The following is a 21,063-nucleotide window of genomic DNA, read 5'->3' as shown; positions in this document are numbered from 1 at the left end:
TAAACTGGATGTATTTCTCATGAGTTTAAAAGTCATTCTTGCTTTAAGAAATTCAATTACAGTATTTAATGAAATTTTTAATGACAATCAGTAACAAACAAGAACAGTTATGGTTTGGGAAAAAGTATTTTCTAAGTTAAAGACGTTCTTGGTCTTTTGATAGCAGTATGAACATGGAGAGAAAGAGTACTTTGATTGTAAATCAACAACATAGCGACCTTTGGGACTTCCTAAATAGTTGGTTTTAATCCCTAAAATAGTTTATTGGATTCCAAAAATTGCTTTAATAACAGTAACATACTAAGATTTGTTGAGTTTTACTTTGGATCACTAGGTGGGGCACTTTGGAGGCATGGAGTAGGAAAAACACATTATTTATTAGTCTGAAATAATACAATTTCCATCGATTGAGCAGGAGTGTAAATATTTAGAGAGAAGTATATGGCCTAAAGCTCTCAACCTTTAAGACTAAACACAAAAGCAAAACGTCAGCTTTGTAACTGCCCACATTTCTGAAATAAAATATATTTTATAGTGACTGTGAAACTTCATGAAATAGGTATTGAAACTATCACAAAAACTTTTTACTTACAACACTGAAGAAATATCCTCAAACCTCATGCATCAATACATGTGAGATGAAAGAAATCTGACAAAACATGTGTCTTGGTTGGCACAGAACGATCACAGAACAGTATAATAATAAGAACAACAGAAACAGGAACTGAATTTTCAAACAGAGTAGAGGTAGGACAGGAGGTGGATAGACCTAAAATTTCATGTTGTGCAATTTGCATCCCTGTTCCTATCTTTGATCATTTAAAAAACTTACTACTTGGGATATGGTTGGCCAATTAAATATGCTAAACTTTTCGGTTCTCATGTGAACACCTGCCCAGATGTCAAAGCTGAAATAAGGTTGAGAAATAGAGCTGTCCTCCTGGCAGCGAAACAGAATGGAGTTGGGCCAACTCCATAATTCAAGATAAGCCAACATCTTCCTCCAGAGAGCTCTCACCATATTGACGCACCTTCAGTCCATAGATGTTGAGGCTGCCAATTGTCCACTGTTGGTTAGCCACCAATTGGTCTTCTAGCCTTGACAGTCCATCCATAATCAAAAATGGTACTGAAGACACTGATAAGTTTGCCACTACTGAGGGGTGCAATGGCACAGAAATTTCCAATGAGCTCATCTACACTGAAAACCAAAGAGTGTATTGCACCTGAATGGGGCCACTTTGGTGGCTTATAATAGAAGCTGTTCTTCAAGAAATTATTAGTTTGAAAACTTTGCCAATTGCCCTCAATTTGCACAGATCCCTCCTACAAAAGAGTCATGGCTGACAATAACTAATTTAAACCAAAGGGTAAGCTTTGCCAAATAATTATAGTCCATTAACAAACAAATGGCTGCAACTTGTGAAATTTTAATAAAGCAAAAACATTCTTCCACCATCACAATTATCATCCTGGCTGTAGTCACAGCACTCAGTCCCTCTATTAAGTGCTGTCTCTGATGTTGGCAGTGGGACTGAAGAGTGCAGGTGTCTGAGACAGGACAGAGGTTGGCTAAAGGCCCAATAAAGAGACTGGACCAATCATCTGAAAGGATTGAATTAGATCCTTCCCCTTTTTAAGCAACAGCACATTATTAGAAGCATCTTGCCTGCTAGCTAGTGAGGAAAATATTATAGTGGGCAAATTACCGGAAAGGTTTGACAGACAGTATGAAGTGATTCATGCATAGATTTTTAAAGAACAAAGACTGCAAAGATTTTTTTTTAAAAAAGCTCATGTCTTTAATTTAAAACTTTGAGGAGATAATACAGAGATCAATTTGAATTTAATTTAAATGATTTCAGCAAGGTTTCCGAAACAGTTTAACATGGCAGTTCGGCCAGATTAATAAAAGCCCATGGGATCCATTGGAAAGTGAGAAGTTAAATCCACAACAGGTGCTAATAGGAAGCAAATGGTAATTAATGATTAATTGGTATTTTTGTAACTGGAAGATAATCTCTAGTTGGGTCTGCAGGGCTCAATACTAGCTCTCACAATTGCTGGCACATAAGAATGATTTAAATTTTAGATTTAAATCTAGGGAGAGTAGAAGAGATTTCCAAAGTTGAATTTCCAAAGATTGGATAATTTTTGCTCTCTGGCATGATTGAATAGGATAGAATTATTTTCTTTGTAACAGAAGCTGAGGAAGATTTAATTATGAGGGGCCTAGATAGAATTGATAAAGAGGATCCATTTCTTTAGTATAATGATCAACAACCTGATTTAAAGTGGTAGAAGAATTAGACTGGAGTTCAGGAAGGAACAGAGTCAGAAACCCTCAACACAATTAAAGTAAATAATTGGAGATACACTCGAGAGGTCATCAACCAAAACTGCAAAGTGGAATTCAGATAGATAACTTTCTTTTTGACCAGCGTGGGGAGAACAGGTCAAGTGATCTGCGGGTCATACATCTTTGATGTTTTTCTACAAAAAGAGTTGGTGCCTGGTCTTCCTCCACATTGTGACCAGGACTGGTGGAACCTTTGAATAATGGACATACTGCACATTGGAAAAAAGCATGCTTCACGACATTGCAGAGAATTACTGCAACCGGAGAGCTGACTGTTCAGAAACGGTTGGAAAAAACCAACATAACATGTGTGAAACAAACACTAAAATCAGTTGGGATCATAATCTGAGCCTATACTAAAAATTCTATGCATTTCCAGATGTGTAACTTGAAGCTCAAAAGATTTTAAAGAAATCAATTTCAAGATGATATTTCCCTCTGACAGAGCTCTCAATGCAAGCAAATGTATCAGAATGCCCTTCTTGAATTCCTTTTCATATTCTAATCAGAGATTTGTTTTAAAAAAAGCTTAGTGGAGACTATATAATCTAAACCAAGCTGTATTTTAGAGCTTTGGCCATGTCAATAATTGTTTTAATATAATCTTTTATTTTGTACTAAAATAAACATCAATTGACACATACATAATTCGGAATCCTTTTTGTTAAGCAGTATTTCAGAAGTACTTTTGAATCACATCACAAGAAAGAGCATGAACAGGGACAGTTGTCGAATTGCTTTACAGCAAAAGGCACGATAGGCCTGATCATATCGTTGAGATATTCACATGTACATTTTCCAGCAAGGGGAACCAGGTACTAAGCAAGAATGGAAAGCCAGGCTGCTATTTTCCTCTTCTGCATAAGATAGTCAGACTCAACTACAACAATTATATTGACATCAGTTAATTCAGCAATTAAAACATCATGATCTAAATGGCATGGTAACATGTTGGGAAGTCCAAACCAATCATGGGGAGGCTTAGAAGTAGAATTGCAGATAACTACAAAACCTTAATAACATTATGCTTATTTCAATAACTTGGGGTTATTAATGAAAAACTGCTTGGATACAAATTTATTTGCCCATTTGTAATTATTTAAGCACCATAACATGTGGATTCAGTTGTAAAGGTACAAAGTTGCCTCAAAGAAACAAGCTGTTGCCACCAACTTATCACATCAAGCAGTAACATTCCTGCAATGATCTAGTTCCTGTTTCCAGTAACTCAGGCATAAATGCTTTCTAACAGCATATGAAAACAATATGACATTTAGCAGCTATATCACATTTTTCAATTACAATATAGTAGTCGTCTGAACTAAGGAGTCAATTACAAGACTGAGTGAAAAAAAGAGGAATTTCATTACTTTCTAAACCAAAGAAAAATAAAATATCTTCCCTGGAACAGAGGATGAGGGGTGACCTTATAGAGGTTTATAACATCACAGGGGCATAGATAGGATAAATAGACAAGGTATTTTCCCTGGGGTGGGCAAGTCCAGAATTAGAGGGCATAGATTTAGGGCAAAGGGGGAAAGAAAGATTTAAAAAATGAACCCAACAGGCAACGTTTTCACACATATGGCGGCGTGTGTATGGAATGTGCTGCCAGAGGAAGTGGTGGAGGCTGGCACAATTACAACATTTAAAAGGCATTTAGATGGATATATGAATAGGAAGCGTTTAGAGGGATATGGGCCAAGTGTTGGCAAATGGACTAGGTTCATTTAGGATATCTGGCTGGCATGGACAAGTTAGACCGAATGGCTTGTTTCGTGCTGTACATCACTACGACGCTCAATACATATATAAATAGTGTAATGGTTAAAACAGATTTTCAAATACAAAAAAAGACCAAGAATAGATAGTTTTAAAAAAAAACTTAGAGTCCTTCAGAGTCAGAATTTAACCTAAGACCATGATTGTTTAATTGGTGTCTTGCACTCCCAACAATTAGTTGATTGTTGATTGCAGGTCAAAGAACTTTTCTCCATTTTGCTTCCCTTGAAACAGACTGAATAGTTGAAAGTTAACAGTATTGTGCTGGAAAAGCACAGCAGGTCCCAGGCAGCATCTTGATGACGGGCCTATGCCTGAAATGTCGATTCTCCTGCTCCTTGGATGCTGCCTGACCTGCTGTGCTCTTCCAACATCTCACTCTTGACTTTGATCTCCAGCACGTGCAGTCCTCACTTTCTCCTGAATGGTTGTAAGCTTAAGGATAGGTGAGAATGGGCACAAGCGACTTCCAGTACAGATGTTACAAATCTATTTTCTTCTGTCTCTCCATCCAAAAATTCTTGCCTGAAATGCTATTCAACTTTGTATTCCAGTGCCTAGCTTTTTTTTAATCCCCCCAGCTGGTTAATCTACAAGAAATTTTCATCTCAAAATGTGAAACTTGCAGACAGGTATAAATAAAAGATTTGATTGTGGAAATGAAAAACAGGAGTTACATCAGGTTTTAATTCCTGTAACTTCTCCTGGCAACCATTTAGATAAGTAACTCAAAAGTGGGAACTTTTCACAAGGATCCTGATGCCAAGTAATTATTCATCAGAAGCAGCAATGTCCCAGGCAATTGGAACTTCTGAATGCAAAACCCCACTTCACACTTCAGCAATGATCATTGCCCTATTGGTAGATCTGGGCAATAAAGTAATTTGTTTTGACAGCAATCAGGATGAGAGTTCACCACGTATAAAGAAATTTCATTACACTTTTTTTTTAGAAAAAAAATTGGAAAGGACTTCTGCTGAGTCAGAAAACCTCGACCACAAATTCAGCCATGCCTTTTTTTAAAAAAAAACTAAATTAGATCTTTTGTTTACGATTTATTACATCACTTCTCAGCCAACACAACTCTACCATGCACTGAGTTTTCACAAATACAAAATTAACATTTTATACCTTCAATTAAATTCAAAAATTGGATTTGTCAGAGATTTCTGTTGCAAGCATTTGATTCTTCTCCTCTACATCCCCAATCTTGTTTTCCCGTCTACTAAAATAAATGTTTTTGAACACTGCTCTGGCATTGCAGGATTTATTGCTATGGCAATGATTCTCATTCATATTGCATGTATTTAGGTCACAATTCAAACCAATCTCTTTCTCCCCTGCTACACCTCTGTACAATCGCTAACCATCTCCACTTTTCCTGATGAAGGGCTTTTGCCCAAAACATTGATTTTACTGCCTGAACTTTTCCAAGCACCACTAATCCAGAATCTGGTTTCCAGCATCTGCAGTCCTTGTTTTTACCTATCCACTTCTTCATGCCAAACTGCCCAAATGCGAGGTGTGACCTGTCAACATTTAGGTAATTTGTGGTGGTGTTGTCTCATTTCCAAACAAACATTCATCATTGTTTCTAAAGGATGCTTGTCAGAAGCAGAGAGATTTAAAGTTCTGTTACATGGGTCATAAATGCTTTATTACTTAATCAGGTACAATTATGTAATAAAATACTAATACAATACTCTAGGTTGTGTAATTGTTTGGACATAATGTTTTGTTAAAAATCAAAGACTACTAGTTATGAAATGGGAAAAAAATAACAATCTTTTGATTTTTGAGTTTCACAATTTGGCTCTCAAAACACAGCACATCTATTGTTCTATTAATTTAAACTATGAGCTCCAAATCATTCAGTGTGCTTCATAACTGAAAGTAGTATGAACTATACCATATGTAGCTCGAATGGGCTTTATGTTGGACTCAAATCAAAGTGATGTGGCCAGATTGCAACATCCCATGATTTGAGAATTGTACAGATTCTATTCCTCATCTGGCATCATAGGTGTATTTTTTTTCAAGTATATGCATCAAGTTCTGATTTCCAACAGAAGCATCCCACCAAATCCATGTGGAGAGTTTAATTTGGAGAAAAGCAAGAATGCTTCAAAAAGTAGGTTTTAAACCTAAATAGAAAAGTTAATAACTTGCAGCATTTAAATACAATTTAAGCCTGTAACAATTTTAAATTTGGGATTCTCTACTTAGTAACAAGATCCTGGGTTCAAATCACACCCTAGCACTTCAGCATGAAAATCAAAGGCTGGCATTCTAATACAACACTGTTCCCTCATTTTTTTACTGGCTGCACAGGTCTCAGAAGTCTGTGCATGGCAGTGACTTCTGGAACTGGAAGTCAATTTCACAACTTGTGCTAACACTGATCTCAGAACATTGAAGCAGCTGCATGTGTACCACAGAGCTTACAGGGAATGTTGAGCACAGAGTCTTTCAGGTGAGACATTAAATCACATCCCACTACCTGCTCAAGTGCACGTACAAGATCCCACAGCACTATTTTGAAGAACAGAATGAGAATTATCCCGAAGGAGCAGCACTGAAGTCTTTTATTTGCAAATAAACAAGTTGGACTATAAATGTGTGTCATGTGATTTTCAACTTTATCCCTCAATCAACATCACAAAAACGGATTATCTAGTCATTATCACATTGCTGCTTGTGGGAGTTTGCTGTTAGCAACCCGGCTAGCACCCTTTCTACATTATAACAGTGACTACATTTCAAAAGTATTTCAGTGGTTATAAAACACAGACATCCGATGGTTGTGAAAAGCACTACATAAATGAAAGACTTTGTTGGTTGGAAGGTAATATCAAATTTACTTGGAGTTGTGAAGATGTAGTATCGGAGTGAATAGTTTTTTATTACTCCATTGTAAACACTGTCAGGATTTCCAACAGTCAAGGCTAAACCATTGGCTTTAAACATAGGACATGACTAACCAGCACAGCTGATTAACCCTTAATCATCCAGCTGCTCTTGAACCCAATTGTAAGTGTAATTACCTTTTTGTCAGGTACAATTTGCCTGATAAACATGTCAGAACACTTGCTGCTTAGTCTATTTCAACAGATAACTGCTGTCCATCCACAGCCTAGGGGCACAATTACCAGAGGACCGTTGTTATAAAACACATAGGAGCTAAAGCACTAAAGGAGGCCGAAAAAAAATCTTCACCTGACCTCTGGATAACCCAAGCAGGAGATTAGCCCAGTTGCAAACAAGCAGGCTGTCATACACAACCTGGCCAATTGCTCCCATTGCCACCATGCATACAGTTCTTACACAGGCTAATGAGGGCAGACTGTTATGCTATTACAGCATTGCTATTATTTCTATACCCTTTCTTAAGCCAAGCATTGTAAATGCTTTTTGTGAATGCCATAGAAAAAGAGGCCCAAAATCTGAGGGAGCACAAAAGGTGAAGAAGTTCAAAAACAGATTTTAATTGGACGCCTATGCTGTATAATCATGAGAAACTTTGTTTTGTTAATGCCATTTCTTAAATATTAGCATTTTATGCTAATTAATAATTTGGAATTTTTTTTAAAACTTCAAAATGTTTATGAAAGTTACCTGACAAGAATGTTATTTACCACAGACATGAAATAGCATTTTTTCACAAGTGATCTTTCAATTAAGACAAGTTTTTTCAAAAGAAAATCAGGCATTGACTGGCTCTCAGACTTATTTACTCACTCCTCTTAGTACCCATCTCCTCTCATTCCCTAATGAGAGCAACTATCCAGGAAATGAATGTAAACTCGTAACACCGTTATACACACACAACAAAGTTAACACTTCCTGCAATGGCAGCAATTTATTACTAGTTCAATAGCCAAGCTACAAAAATTACCTATACTTCACGGGTTTGCGTCACATACCAAAAATCCAACAAAATCCTTGACTGTTTTTGTTAAACCTGCATTCACTTTGATCAGAGGTGCAAACAGCCTCTGAGGGATATGTGAGCCACCTGCTGTGGTTGGCAGGACAGCTGCTAATTGGTAAATTCTTCAGAACCTTCCTAACAGATCCCAGGTTTTTACAGGAAAGTAAAAACAAAAGCATTCACTGTAGCACAATGAATGCACAGGGGACCATGCATCAAAGGAAAATAAAATAAACTGTGTGCTCAAAGCCTGCAACACATCTTTCAAAAACTGTGCATCTTAAAACAAGGCATCAGCATTTACTCAACAAAAATTATGAACTGATCGTGTTAGCTTCCGATATTAAAATCATTACTGCAAAATACAAAGGTAAAGCTGCCTTAATTTTGAAAGAATCACACATTGGCAGAATGCAGGGAATGAAGCTCGCGTAAAATGTTGGCAACTAGAGCAGAGGGATTTGTTATTTTTCTGAAGCAGCAGCAGCCTTGGTATTTGTACTCACACTAATCTTATCCAGTCTTCATTTCTTCCCACAAGCAGCATACTTTCCCAAAACCAAACCCTCAGGCTACAGCACTGTGGGAAGTCTGGTCTTGTTGTATTCAGAACTAAACCCAACGGCACCAATGCATTCTAATCTGACACACCCATGTAACCAGTCCCTAAGGGCAAAAAAATTACATGCTGTGGGAACTGCAGATCTCAACAGTTATCTTTCTGTTGAACCTGAACTGTTATTTCTTGGACTGGAAAATGTTCCAAGCAGAAAAAACAAAATGAATCAAAAACATCTCAGCACATTTTCCATTCATATTACAAATGAGGTACCTAACATATAAAAAAGGTTAGTACATTATTTTAAGTGATAGGAACATTGGCATTACACACCAACATTCATGCTGATGTAACGCTATTTTAGAGATATAGCATTGCGATGTGGATAAGAAAGGTATATGTGACCTTAATATAGTTGGGTTTGTTTCAGCGTGGCACAACTCCTAGCCATTGTGAAGGTCACTATGCCTTAAAATCATTTTAAATATTAGCAGAGAACAAATGTGCTTAAAAAAAGTTATAAATAGGCAAATTAACAAGCCTAGGAGCTGACAATTTGTATGCATGCAAGAGAAACTGTTCATCAACCAAAAATCAACATAATAATGCACCAATGCTACAATTAGTGTATCAAATGCCAGGATACCAGACAATAACTGTAGTTATGATTAGCCTGATAAGTTTCCCATTTCATTACACATTTATCAATTTAAAAAGTTACCCAACACCAGTTCAATGAATCTCTTCTCCCTGCTTGTGTGATTAACTTGTTAGTATATCATCCCATTTGTGAAGAGCAATCTTGATAAAAGCAACATAACCTACACACAAGGGTATTAATTAACCTGGCCCCTTACTAGCTGTGGATTTTGCATGGGGTAGCAAAAATTCTCTACAGGGAGAAGTTTAATAGATTTGATGTCATTCTTCCCAGCTGAGAAAAGTGAATTTCTATCAAATCTGCTTCCTTTTGCTGGTATGACTGGGGTGTTTTGACTGGGAAAATGAACAAGAAATCAAAGGGAAACACTTTTTTAAAAATGCAAACATTATTTATATATGGTTTTAGAATTTTAGCATTTCAATCTTCATATGATTAAAAGGATTTGAGATGGCCATAATTACACAAAGATATACTTGAGTGATTGGACAGGATCCCTTTGATTACTTTTAAAAGTACTTAGTCTTCAATTATATTGTTGGGCAAACCCATTCAAGACTTGAAAAGAGCATCTAGATCTGCCGAGATTGAAAATTGATTTAACACAAAATATAAATTTACATTAGTAAGTAAAATATAGAATATATTTTGCAGATGAAATTTCAAATTTAGCAACAACATTCCATAAGCAAATGCAAGTTGGGCAACCTATGGTGGCTCAAGCCAATAATTGTTAACTGCCTATTCCACTTTGGAGACCAGCACAATCAAATCCAACACTATCCTCACTCAACAGTTAGTAACAATAACTTGTCTTTCAATAGTATTCAAAACATCATGAAACACCATAAAAATTATAAAACAAAACTGGACACCCAATGTCACAGAACCGTCGTGGTGCAGAAGGAGGGCACTCTGTCTGTCTCAGCTCTCAATATGCACACCATGACTTGATGCTATTCTTCTACCTATTCATGGTAACCCTGCACATTAATTAAATAGAAATAATCATCCAATACACTCTTGAAAGCCTCTGTTGAATGCACCTCCACTACACTTCCAGGAAGTGCAATCCAAACCCAAACCAGATAGACATTTGTGCAGATGATCAGAAGTTTGGTCAAAAGCAATAAAGAAGCAAAAACAAGGTAGATGGAGGAAATTACAGAGTTAGTGCTTATCAAGCTAAAGGTGATTAATGGCAGTGATTAAAATCTGTGTTGCTGAAGAAGCCAGAATTAGAGGTAATTCCTCTATGCTGCACAACCAATGGAAAGTTCTGCACACAATAACCAGAGTGCTGATGCATTGGCTTCTGCAGATTGCTGCCTAGCATGGGTCAGAGGTTTGTGCAGCAGAAATAAAAGTGGAAAAGAAAGTTGCTTGCAAAATGCTAGGAGGGGGAGATCGGAGAAGTAGATGTGGCAAGACTGGGGAGATTTGAAAACAAATGGATGAAAATTTTAAAATGAAGGCATTGCTTAAGCAGAAAACCACATATCTCAGGAGTAATGGGTGAATTGGTCACAAGCTAGGACTTGACAGTTTAGGATGACCTCAAACATTACAGAAAGTAGAACATGACAGGTGCAGAGAGGTAACAAAGGTTTGAAAAGGATTTCAGCAGATGAGTTGAGGCAAGGTGGAGTTAGGTGCCCTCTAATGCACAGGAGTTTGAAGGGGCTCATTAGGTAGTGATAAAGATTGGAAATTCAGGTTAATTTTCTCCTCCATAATAGTGGTGTAGTCCTTCCATTTTTATCTACTGCAGGTAATTAGAGTTCAATCAGTTAATAACAAAATGCAGGAAATTTTCAAAAATGGGCCAAATTCTTATGAAGCATGAGAAGAGTTCCTAGCAAGATAATCTGAAATGACATCCTTGAATGGAAATATCAAAGAAAATATCTTTGGAACACGAAAATCAACTTTTGCCACTCACTCATTGTACTCTATGCTACTTTCTCCACACCCCCACCCTCCTGTAGCTTATCTATCAACGCTTCAAGCTCACTGCCTTTATTCCTGATGAAGGGCTTTTGCCCGAAACGTCGATTTCGAAGCTACTTGGATGCTGCCTAGTGGTGCTGGAAGCAGTTCAATCCAGAACTTTTGCAATCAGTTTGGCAGGAAGCCACCTAAAAATCCCTCCTCAAAAATAATCTATTTTTAAAGGTTTCAGCCTCGAGAAGAAGAGAGGTTGATGGCCTGCAAAGTACTCCAATCTGATAAGTAAGTGTGTGTACTGTATTGAATGGTTTTTCCGTGTGAAGGAAATTTTTCTGGGGTCAGAGTTGGAGAATAAAGAGCTATTACAATACATGCACCTTTGGAGGTACAAAAAAAAAACAGACTGCGAATTGGAGGGACAAAATGAGAGACTAGGAAGCTTAAGAGTACTGAATTAATTCAAAACATGCATCTATCAGAGATATGCTTAGTAAATACTTTGAATACCACTGTAGTGTCAATATGGGTTAGTTAGGATTTTCAGATGCAAGGACAAATTTTAAATTTAATCCAACTCAAGATATTTGGGTTGAAGAAGATATATCTTCTTAATCACAAACACACTCCTTTTGCTCTTTTTGGTGATCTTGAAAAAGGGATCATGGATTGCATAGTCTTAAATTTTTCAATTTAGTTCAGGCAGTCAAGAAAGGTATTTAAAAATCAGAGAATAAGTCCTATTTGAAGGAGTTCCTCAAAGAGAAAAATAAACAATGCCTGCACCCCAGTGGTATCTTGTGGTTTTGTGTAAGGAGGCGAGGTCTGGGAAAGTGAATGAAGTCTTTTGGTCTGGGAGCAGAATTTAAAACTTTCAGTTAATCGTGATTTAATGGAAGGTTAATTGGACAGATGTGGGTAGACAACACAGAAGATTAGCATTCACTTGATGTTTAATACACCTTTCAATAGATCATACATAGTTGACCAGACTAAAGTTATCTGGAGTTAGAAGAATCAGATCAAAACCAGAAATGCAAAAGGCCAAAAATGCTTTGGTTACATTATCGCACTGTCAGGAACAAAATTCTTTTCCCCCATTTAAAAATCTTGGCAGTAAATTTAGTTGTCAAATTTAATTTTTACTAGCTTAAGCACACGAAAACCCCATTTTACTTCTAGTGGTTTAGTTATTTTTTCAAAAAGTGAAACACATCTTTGATCTTTGAAGTTGGTATTCCTAATTTTAAAAAAGCACATTCAACAACAGCTTATTGGAATTACAAGGTTGTAAATAAATTGAGGGACTTTGATTATATAAAATAGAGAAAATTTTGAGCAAGTGATCAAAATTCCAAATTTTACAATGGAATTTAAGCATTTAGCTTGTACAGAGATATTTATGTTACATGATGTTTTTGGTATTATTGTATTCAAATTTTGATAGCCACAGTATATTTTTCAGCATAACTGAGGCAATTAAAAATTCCTTCAGTTGTGAGCACATAAATTTATACTATTAAAAATGTAGTCCAGTAAGATCACTTGTATGTGGAAATGAAGAAACAATAATCAAGTCATAGTCAATATGAGATACCCACAGTCAATATCAGGCAGCACAGTGCAGGAGTATGAACTGATGTTTAGCAAGAGTCACATGAAAGTATATATACAGAACATAACTTCCTGTGTGAAGACTGTAAAGCATTCAATGCCCAGAAGTTCATTCCTAGAAATCCCTCCAGCAACACGCCATTTACAATAAATTATTTATTCAATTGGTTCTTGCGAAGTGGGTAATATTTGGATTGTTAGTTTAGTGCCATAATAACTAGGATACTTTCTCTTACTAAAGACAATGAAGGTGTGAATCAGGCACCATCATTTTGCAGGGACTCACTCCAGGCCCACTGTTTAAGTTTCTTAATATCTGGGTTTACAAAATGGAGCTAAAAGTGCCAAAATTTCCAAGCAATGGACGTGTAAATCTATTATATTGCTGACTGCAAAAGAAATACAGAGGAAAACATCAACAGGTAAGACAGATAAATGGCAAATTAGATGAAAGCAGAAACTGCTGCAATCCACTCAGAAGGGTTGACAGTATTGTGAAAAAAAAATGATATTTCCAGTCACAAATACAAAATTTAAAAAAAATTACTGATGTTGGAAATAAGTAAAAAATGCCAGAAATATTGACAAGGCAAAGCAGCACCGGGGGAAAGAGTTGTTCTGATATACGGTCATTGACCTGAAATAGTTAATTCGCTTTCTCTTTCAAGTTTTCAAAAACCCATGTATTTCTTTAATCAATTAAGTTCATGCATTTAAAATATCTATTTTAATGGCTTGATTTCAGTGGTCAGATTTTTATTTTCCTAGATTTGCATGCATACCTTGTAAATTATAGGCATTGTATAAATGCAAGTTGCTGAATAATTGCAACGGTCTACATTAACTCACTTCAATTTTTCTTCCTTCCACAGCTACAACCTTTGAATTATATTCTCTTCTCTTGCACCCTTTACAGCCCCACAAACTTGATCCTAGCCTTCCTGAAGTTTTGGGTGCCTTAAAATTCATCCTCTCACCTTCACCACTGAATCTTGTCCTGCTGACTTCCACTGACAATTGCTCATCATGCTTGCCAGCAGAAGATGTCAAACAAGGCGCAAGATCACAGTGTAGTTCAACAAAAATGACGACTTGTGTTAGGAGGAACGGATTGATATCACTCAAAATAGTCGCTCAGAGCCTCAAAAAAAAAATCAATGATTGTCTCAGAACTGGACAGGACTGTCAGTGCTCTGACTCTCCCATCAAATACAGATTTAATGGCATACAAGAACAGTGAGTAAATTAACATTTAATTTGAAAATTAACAATGATGTGTAAAAGAAACATTGTAAATCAGTGGTATAGACTCTATCAGTTAAATAATCAGAAAATTAATTGAAACATGTTCTTTAACATATGCTATACTTTATGAAACTCAAAACTTTTATGCACATATGGATTGTGTAAATGTTAGATTTTCCAATATTTTTCACAAATATGGTTGCATTCAGAATTGAGGGAGTTTACTCCCTTATTCCAATTTTTCTTTTACATCCTCAGCCTAAAGTAAGTGGAAATAAAGGAGCTGTCAGTGAGACAACCATCGTCCATTAGTGATCAGGAGATTGGCAGAGAGATCATGACCTTTCAATCTTGGGTCACCTACTTTTCTAAAAAGGGCAATCCTGTTGATCCATCTTTTAGCCACAGTTTCTCATCCAATCTCAAGTCTCTTGCCTGTTAGCTTTGATTTGGTTCAAGCTTTCCCTAGTATCAGTCTCTCCCTGTCATCAAGTCTTCTGTAAAGCAATGCAAGTATCAAGAGCCTAACCCTAGGGCACAGTCAGGGTGGGCAGGCAAAACCTGACCACTGGACCTACTTCCTTATCTTTCATAACCTCGAAGGCAGAGCAGAGTATCAAATTCAAACTGGAGAACAGTACATGAAACAGCCAGATGACCCTACAGAGACTATCCTTATAAAAGGCACAGTTTCCTGCAGTGTGTTTGAAAAGAAATGTCATCCATCACATTAAAAAATAAATGGATCATAGGATTGTATGACAGGGAAATTGGCACGTGGTATTTCTACTGCAGGTGGGTGCTGATTTACACAAACGCTTGTGTTATTTTGCATTCCCAACATATCGTCACTCATAAGGCAGAGTAACTGATGGATGCTTTCAGCTTTGATTAATGGAAAATGACAAGACCCTTTATAAGGATGTGGCATTAAGACTGCTCTATAACAATCAAGAGGTATTAAATCTAAAGCATCATAGTTAGACAAATTGCTACAAGAAGAGATATACACAGAACAAATGACATTTTTATAACAAAACAGCACTACCTTCACATATGAAACACACCAAATACAAATAAAGTGACACTATAAGCATCAAATGCTGAAGAGAGGGTTTAAATAAATTTTGCAAGACAATCTACTCTGGGATAAAACATGTGATAGGAGAATCAGGGTGCAGAAGGAACGGCATCAGCGTATAGTTCAGAAACAAGTGGAATCTGATTGGGGTTAATGATGCTAAGCAGTACAAGCTGGATTTGAAGTACATATGGATGTGAAGACCTGTTTAAAAGGAGGCAATGAGTTTGAACCATCATTGTAGATAATAAGGTTTTCTGGAAGGATTGGAGAACTGTTATATACAGGGTGAAGATTGAAGGCCACCACATAGAGAGGAGCAAATTCTACATGTTATTAACAAAGGATAACATTATAGACTTGCAAGCAAAATTAAAGCTCATGGAATTGGAAATGCAGTAGCATGGATGTAAACTTGACCAAGCAAAAAGAAAACAGAAAGCAGCGATGAATTTTGTTTTAATATATTTAAGAAAAGCTGTGTGTATTTCTTCAGGCTCAGGAGGACCACCAATATGCTTTTTGATACACATTCATGATCTGGACTTGGGTATATACATAGGAACAAGAGTATGCCATTCAACTTGTTAAGCCTGTTCCTCAACTTTATGCAGGACATAATACAAACATATGGAGGTTACATAATTTGGAAAGATTGTAAATATTGAAAAAGATTTTAACAGATTTCAGGAGAGCATAAATCAACTGGTGAGATGGGCTGATACACAACAAAACTTGTGGAGAAGTCTGAAGTGATATAATTTGGAAAGAAGAACAAAGACAGACAAGAGATAATGATGTGGCAAAACCTTTAGAGGTGCATGAACAGAACAAACAAGGGTGTATCTACAAATATCTTTTAAGGTAGCTGGACAAGTTAAGAAGAATGCTGAAAAATTTTGGGATGCTTGTTTATACTTTAAAAACACTCGTTAGGTTTCAGCTGGAGTACTGCATTAATTCAGGCTCCATACTTCACAAAAGATCAAGGCCTTAAAAAGGATGCAGATGACATCCAAGACATCTCCTCTTACAGCAGAGGTGGTTAGGAAATTTACAAGAGTTGATGCGGTGAGCTAAGAGAAACTGTGTGTAGTTTTGTATGTATAGCTTAGGTGTTTTTGTTTAAGCACTTTAACATTTTTCCACAAAATTTATTGCTGAGAGCGTTATTTTATTGAAGCTTTTGTGTTTTGCACTCAAGATTACCAATATAAAGGGGAACAACAATTTATGGTGTATGAGAAAACGATGTTAATTGGTTGGCAAGTAGACTCTGGCTATTATAAGGGTTGACAGAGAGAATATGCCAGTTAAATGACAACTTTCAGTCAAAGCTTCATTTAAATTTAAACCAGATAGGTTGAATTATTTCTCAGGGCAATGCCTTGACCAGAGAATGGGTGTCGTTTACTTTATTCAGTTGAAACAGGCACAGTATCTACACATTCTGCTTGCCCTAAGCATTAATATGAAGTTTGCAGGACACTCATGTGCCACTCAGAGCCTGACTGATGGAATCAGAATCCCTACAACATGGAAGCAGGCCAACTGGCACATTTGAAGAGCATCCTACCAGCCTGGTTACCTGACGAAGGAGCAGCACTCCAAAAGCCTGTACTTCCAAATAAACCTGTTGGGCTATAATCTGGTGTTGTGATTTTTTAAAAACTTTGTCTACTCCAGTTCAACACTGGCACATCCACACCTTAATTTAGTTGTCAGAGCAATTCTTAGCATACAGGATTATTTTACAAATAGTACCCAATTGCTAGGTTACATCGAATGTTTGATTTGGTTTTGGAGTTTTGCAAATGTGGTCTGATTGGGTAGACTCAGTAACTTTTGTCGAACATACCAAAGATTCTATAACTGAAGGTCACAGACTTAACATAGTCAAAAGAACTAGTTGGTGACATGAAGATTTTCTTTTTTAAAAACCGTGAACCTTTGTGATATGGAATGCAGTGTCTGAATTGACAGTGCAAGTGAAGTGAACAACATTCAGGGAACTGGATAAAAATTGAAAAGGAACAAATTTTGCAGTAGTCTGGGGCAAAGAACAGGGGAAAGGGTGTAATTGGCTAGCTCTTTCAAAGAACAATGGCCTCCTTTTGTGTTGTATCACAGAGGAAATGTGAGAAGCTCAGTTTAAGATCAAACAGGATGCCAAGGTTGTAAATAGCCTGGCTGAGTACATGACTAAGGCTGGAAAGGAAATGGACCAACTGACAGTAGAGAGTTTCTGATGATGGACATTAACCAGGCTGACTGACAGTACAGGCAATGGAGTTTTCAAGAGAGGTGATAGAGAGATACAGCTAGCTGCTATCCCTGCACATGTGCTATCCTTGCCTCAGTGGTACCGATGCAGACTTTGAGTCAGTTGAGAATTCAAGAATCATTCCAGAAATTTATAGAATTACCCAGACTAAGGAAATACTGTATTTGGTTTGTGGTTTGTATTTCAGATGAACCCCAGCTGCATTCTCAAAGTGTAAAATAATCTGACATTGTTTAATCAAGAATTTTTTCAAATGAATCCCTTCAACACCATGAAATTAACTATTCATTTAACACTTTGCCTTTTGCTAACATTATGGTGTGCAAATTGGTTGCTGAACTTGTCTAGGTACAGTGACTATACTTTAGGACATACTTGCCAAATGGGTTTCACATTCATTTATGTGGCAGCTAAACTTTTGTTGTGGATTATATTGCACGAGGCAGCATTAAAGTGGAGACAGAGGGGGGCCAGAAATTGATCCTTGGGAAATTCCAGCAGTTATAGTAACGGTGAGGGATAGAAGAGCAGCTATTGTCAGAAATGATTTGGCTACAATAGAACACAATTTGATTTGAACTAAGGTGATGGAGGTTCCATTAACTTATAAAACAGTGGTGATGATGGAGGAGTAGGGTGGTCATTGACCACGTAAAAAGTTGCAAAGAGATCAGAGGACAATGTATCTTAGTTACAGCTATAGGCAAAGATGTTTATGGCCATATTGATGCAGAGAGTGAAAACTTGAGTCTCAAATGGAGCTATGACAGAGGCAAGCATGGATTTTAGAATGGAACATTGACTAACAAAACTGATGCACAATTATAATGTGTAATTTGATTGCACTGGTAGATGGTGCAAGCTATTATATTGTGCTTTAAGCAGTAACCTTACTAGTGTTAAGTGGTTGACCAATTGGAAAGTTTTTGAAATTACAATGGGATTCATAACTTACTCCACCAGGTGGTGCTACAATAATTCTCTCCTTGAATGTCAAATGTGTCAGCAAAAGTGCATTAAAGAAGATTTTTGTTGCTTCCTCAAGTCTGTGAAAATTTGCTGATGCTTTATCACATTATGCAAGTTGATCACTTGAAGAGAAACATTGAGAAGTGTTAGAAGTGTGGACAGCGCGGTGGCACAGTGGTTAGCACTGCTGCCTCACAGCGCCAGTGACCTGGGTTCAATTCCCACCTCAGGCGACTCTCTGTGTGGAGTTTGCACATTCTCCCTGTGTCTGCGTGGGCACCCTCCGGGTGCTCCAGTTTCTTCCCACAGTCCAAAAATGAGTGGGTTAGGTGAATTCAAAAATGAGTGGGTTAGGTGAATTGGCCATGCTAAATTGCCCGTAGTGTTAGATGAAGGGGTAAATGTAGGGGAATGGGTCTGGGTGGGTTGCGTTTCGGCAGGTCGTTGTGGACCTGTTGGGCTGAAGGGCCTGTTTCCACACTAAGTAATCTAATCTAAAAACCATAACGCATGGCTTACCGTTTAATGGTTGATTGCACGCAGCTATTCTGTGCACATGTACCTTCATTCACCTCAATAGTTTTGGTGAACCAAGCTCAGCTGCTTCTGCAACAACCACTATATGCAACATTAGGCCGACTGTAGCCACTGTCATTGATTTCCCTTGACCACCCCCTCTCAATAATAACCACATTACATCTCTCCTCAAGAATCTGATTCTTGTGTTTGGTTGTGAGGGAGTATCTCTTCACAGACGTTTGGAGATATAACGGTTGAAGTTAGGTTCATTTATGACCTATTTAAATAACTGAACATGCTTGAGGGGTTGATTGGTCTCCTCCCATTGGGTCTACACATTTACATGTATGTTGTTGTTTGGATCTTTGGATAGGGAGGACTATAAATCTCTTCTGTTCTCACTATATTGAGAAGGTTCCTGACCCTAGCATTTGTTGGAAGCAGTTGCAGGTTCGTACTGGTTTGCTTGGTTGCTTTGTGATTGTATCTTCTTTGGCTACTAAGTCCTCAGATGGGATTCTGATCCAAAATCTTTGATTCAGAAGTACAGCTGCTGTCTTACTGTGCTACAAGAAATCCATATACATCTTCAACAGTGAGCAGACTCACTAACTTACAATCAACGTGAACATCCCAGCACTGAACATTCCCTAGTCACCAATGAGCAGATACCAGCCTATTACTTTTCTAACATAGTGACCCTATTGCATTATGTCAGTGTTTGACACTTAATACCTCCGAAGGCATGGTACCTCCCTACCCCTCCAACCTCTTAAGCATACGTACTTGTAGCCTGCATTTCTCAATTAAAAATCCCCTTGTCCTTCTACTGGAGTTCAGATCCTTCAAAAGCACCTCTACTTGCATTACTATGTTGATCGTTGCCAATCTCACTTGAATCTGCTTGATTTTAACCAGTTTTCCAATTCTGCCTGGCCTCAAGCCCACTTAACCCAATTGTTTTGCCTGATTTGGATTCCCTTTGTTCAATACTTTGGCAGATATAAATATTCATGTTCATGCATTAATCACCTAATTAAATGACTGAATATGCTTGAGGATTGCATGAACTGCTCCCATTGGTTAGGCCTGCTCTGTTGTTTAATTTGATTATGAGTGATCAGCAATACAATTCCATTTACCCACATTTAATCCCTTCACTCTTGATACAAGTCCTGTCAACTTTTGGCTTAAATTTTAGTTTATTTAGCATCCAGTATCCTATTTTGAGGGAAAAAAAATCCACAATTCTTCTACCCTTTTATACTTACATATAATATATACACCATGTTATCTTGTGGTCATACATCATACTAGTTATTTGTCATTTGGTAGAATGGTTAAATAGCATATAATTAAAACCACAACTATGACTGAGTAGTCAGGATTTAGAAATATAACCAATTAAAAAAAATTACATTAAGCATCAGTAAAACCAATCACTGATGAGAAAAGTTAAATCTTGGGTTTATTTAATTAAAAATCTTTTGTTCAGCATATCACAAACAGTGGGCATAACTTTTAACATGGTTCACAACATTATAATCCAGTGAAGATGACCTAGACACAATACCTTCTTATAAAAAAAAAGTAAGCCATCTAAAAAGGCAGCAATGACTGATATTTTACCAATGGTTTCAACATCACTCATCAAGGAAAAATAATCTCAAAGCCTTACTTGTCTGAGGTCGATGAATGCTAACTGCAGGGTGTCCCCTTGGAATCCTGGCACTGGCTCCGAGCTAGCAAACACTGCAAGTACAGATTAAGGAGAAAAAAAAATTAACTGAGGCAGAACTGTGGCAAATCCAAACAATCTTATGTAATTTTATGAAGTGTATCAACCCTGACACTCAAATGAAGGCCTAAAAATATTTTTTTGTTTACATGACACAAAGAAATTTAAATCCAAATTAAACAAATTGTTATACTATGGTTGTAACATGCAAATAACTTGATTTCTGGTGTGCTCTTTGATGGTCATATAATGCAATGGCACACAAATTTTACCACTTTTGTAATACTGTTGAAACAAATGAGTTCACAATTTTATTCACAATTCGTTTTGGGTTACAGGGTGAGGGAATACAAAAGCATTTTAAGAAAGTACCA

At 37.1% G+C, this 21,063-nt stretch overlaps 1 protein-coding gene across 5 annotated transcripts in view; it reads right to left on the bottom strand.

Moving 5' to 3' along the window:
* LOC140463573 (exocyst complex component 6-like) overlaps positions 1-21,063 on the bottom strand; it is a 193,151-nt gene that overhangs the window by 30,586 nt on the left and 141,502 nt on the right. For all 5 annotated transcript variants that reach the window (XM_072557753.1, XM_072557754.1, XM_072557756.1 and 2 more), the window contains one exon: positions 20,630-20,703. In XM_072557753.1, coding sequence (XP_072413854.1) covers positions 20,630-20,703 — 74 coding nt within the window. The remainder of the gene's footprint in view (positions 1-20,629; positions 20,704-21,063) is intronic.

This window comes from Chiloscyllium punctatum, chromosome 38 (assembly GCF_047496795.1).
Source record: "Chiloscyllium punctatum isolate Juve2018m chromosome 38, sChiPun1.3, whole genome shotgun sequence".
Taxonomy (NCBI): Eukaryota; Metazoa; Chordata; class Chondrichthyes; order Orectolobiformes; family Hemiscylliidae; genus Chiloscyllium; species Chiloscyllium punctatum.
Note: the sequence above shows the minus strand (reverse complement) of the source record. Positions and strands in the feature narration are given on the sequence as shown.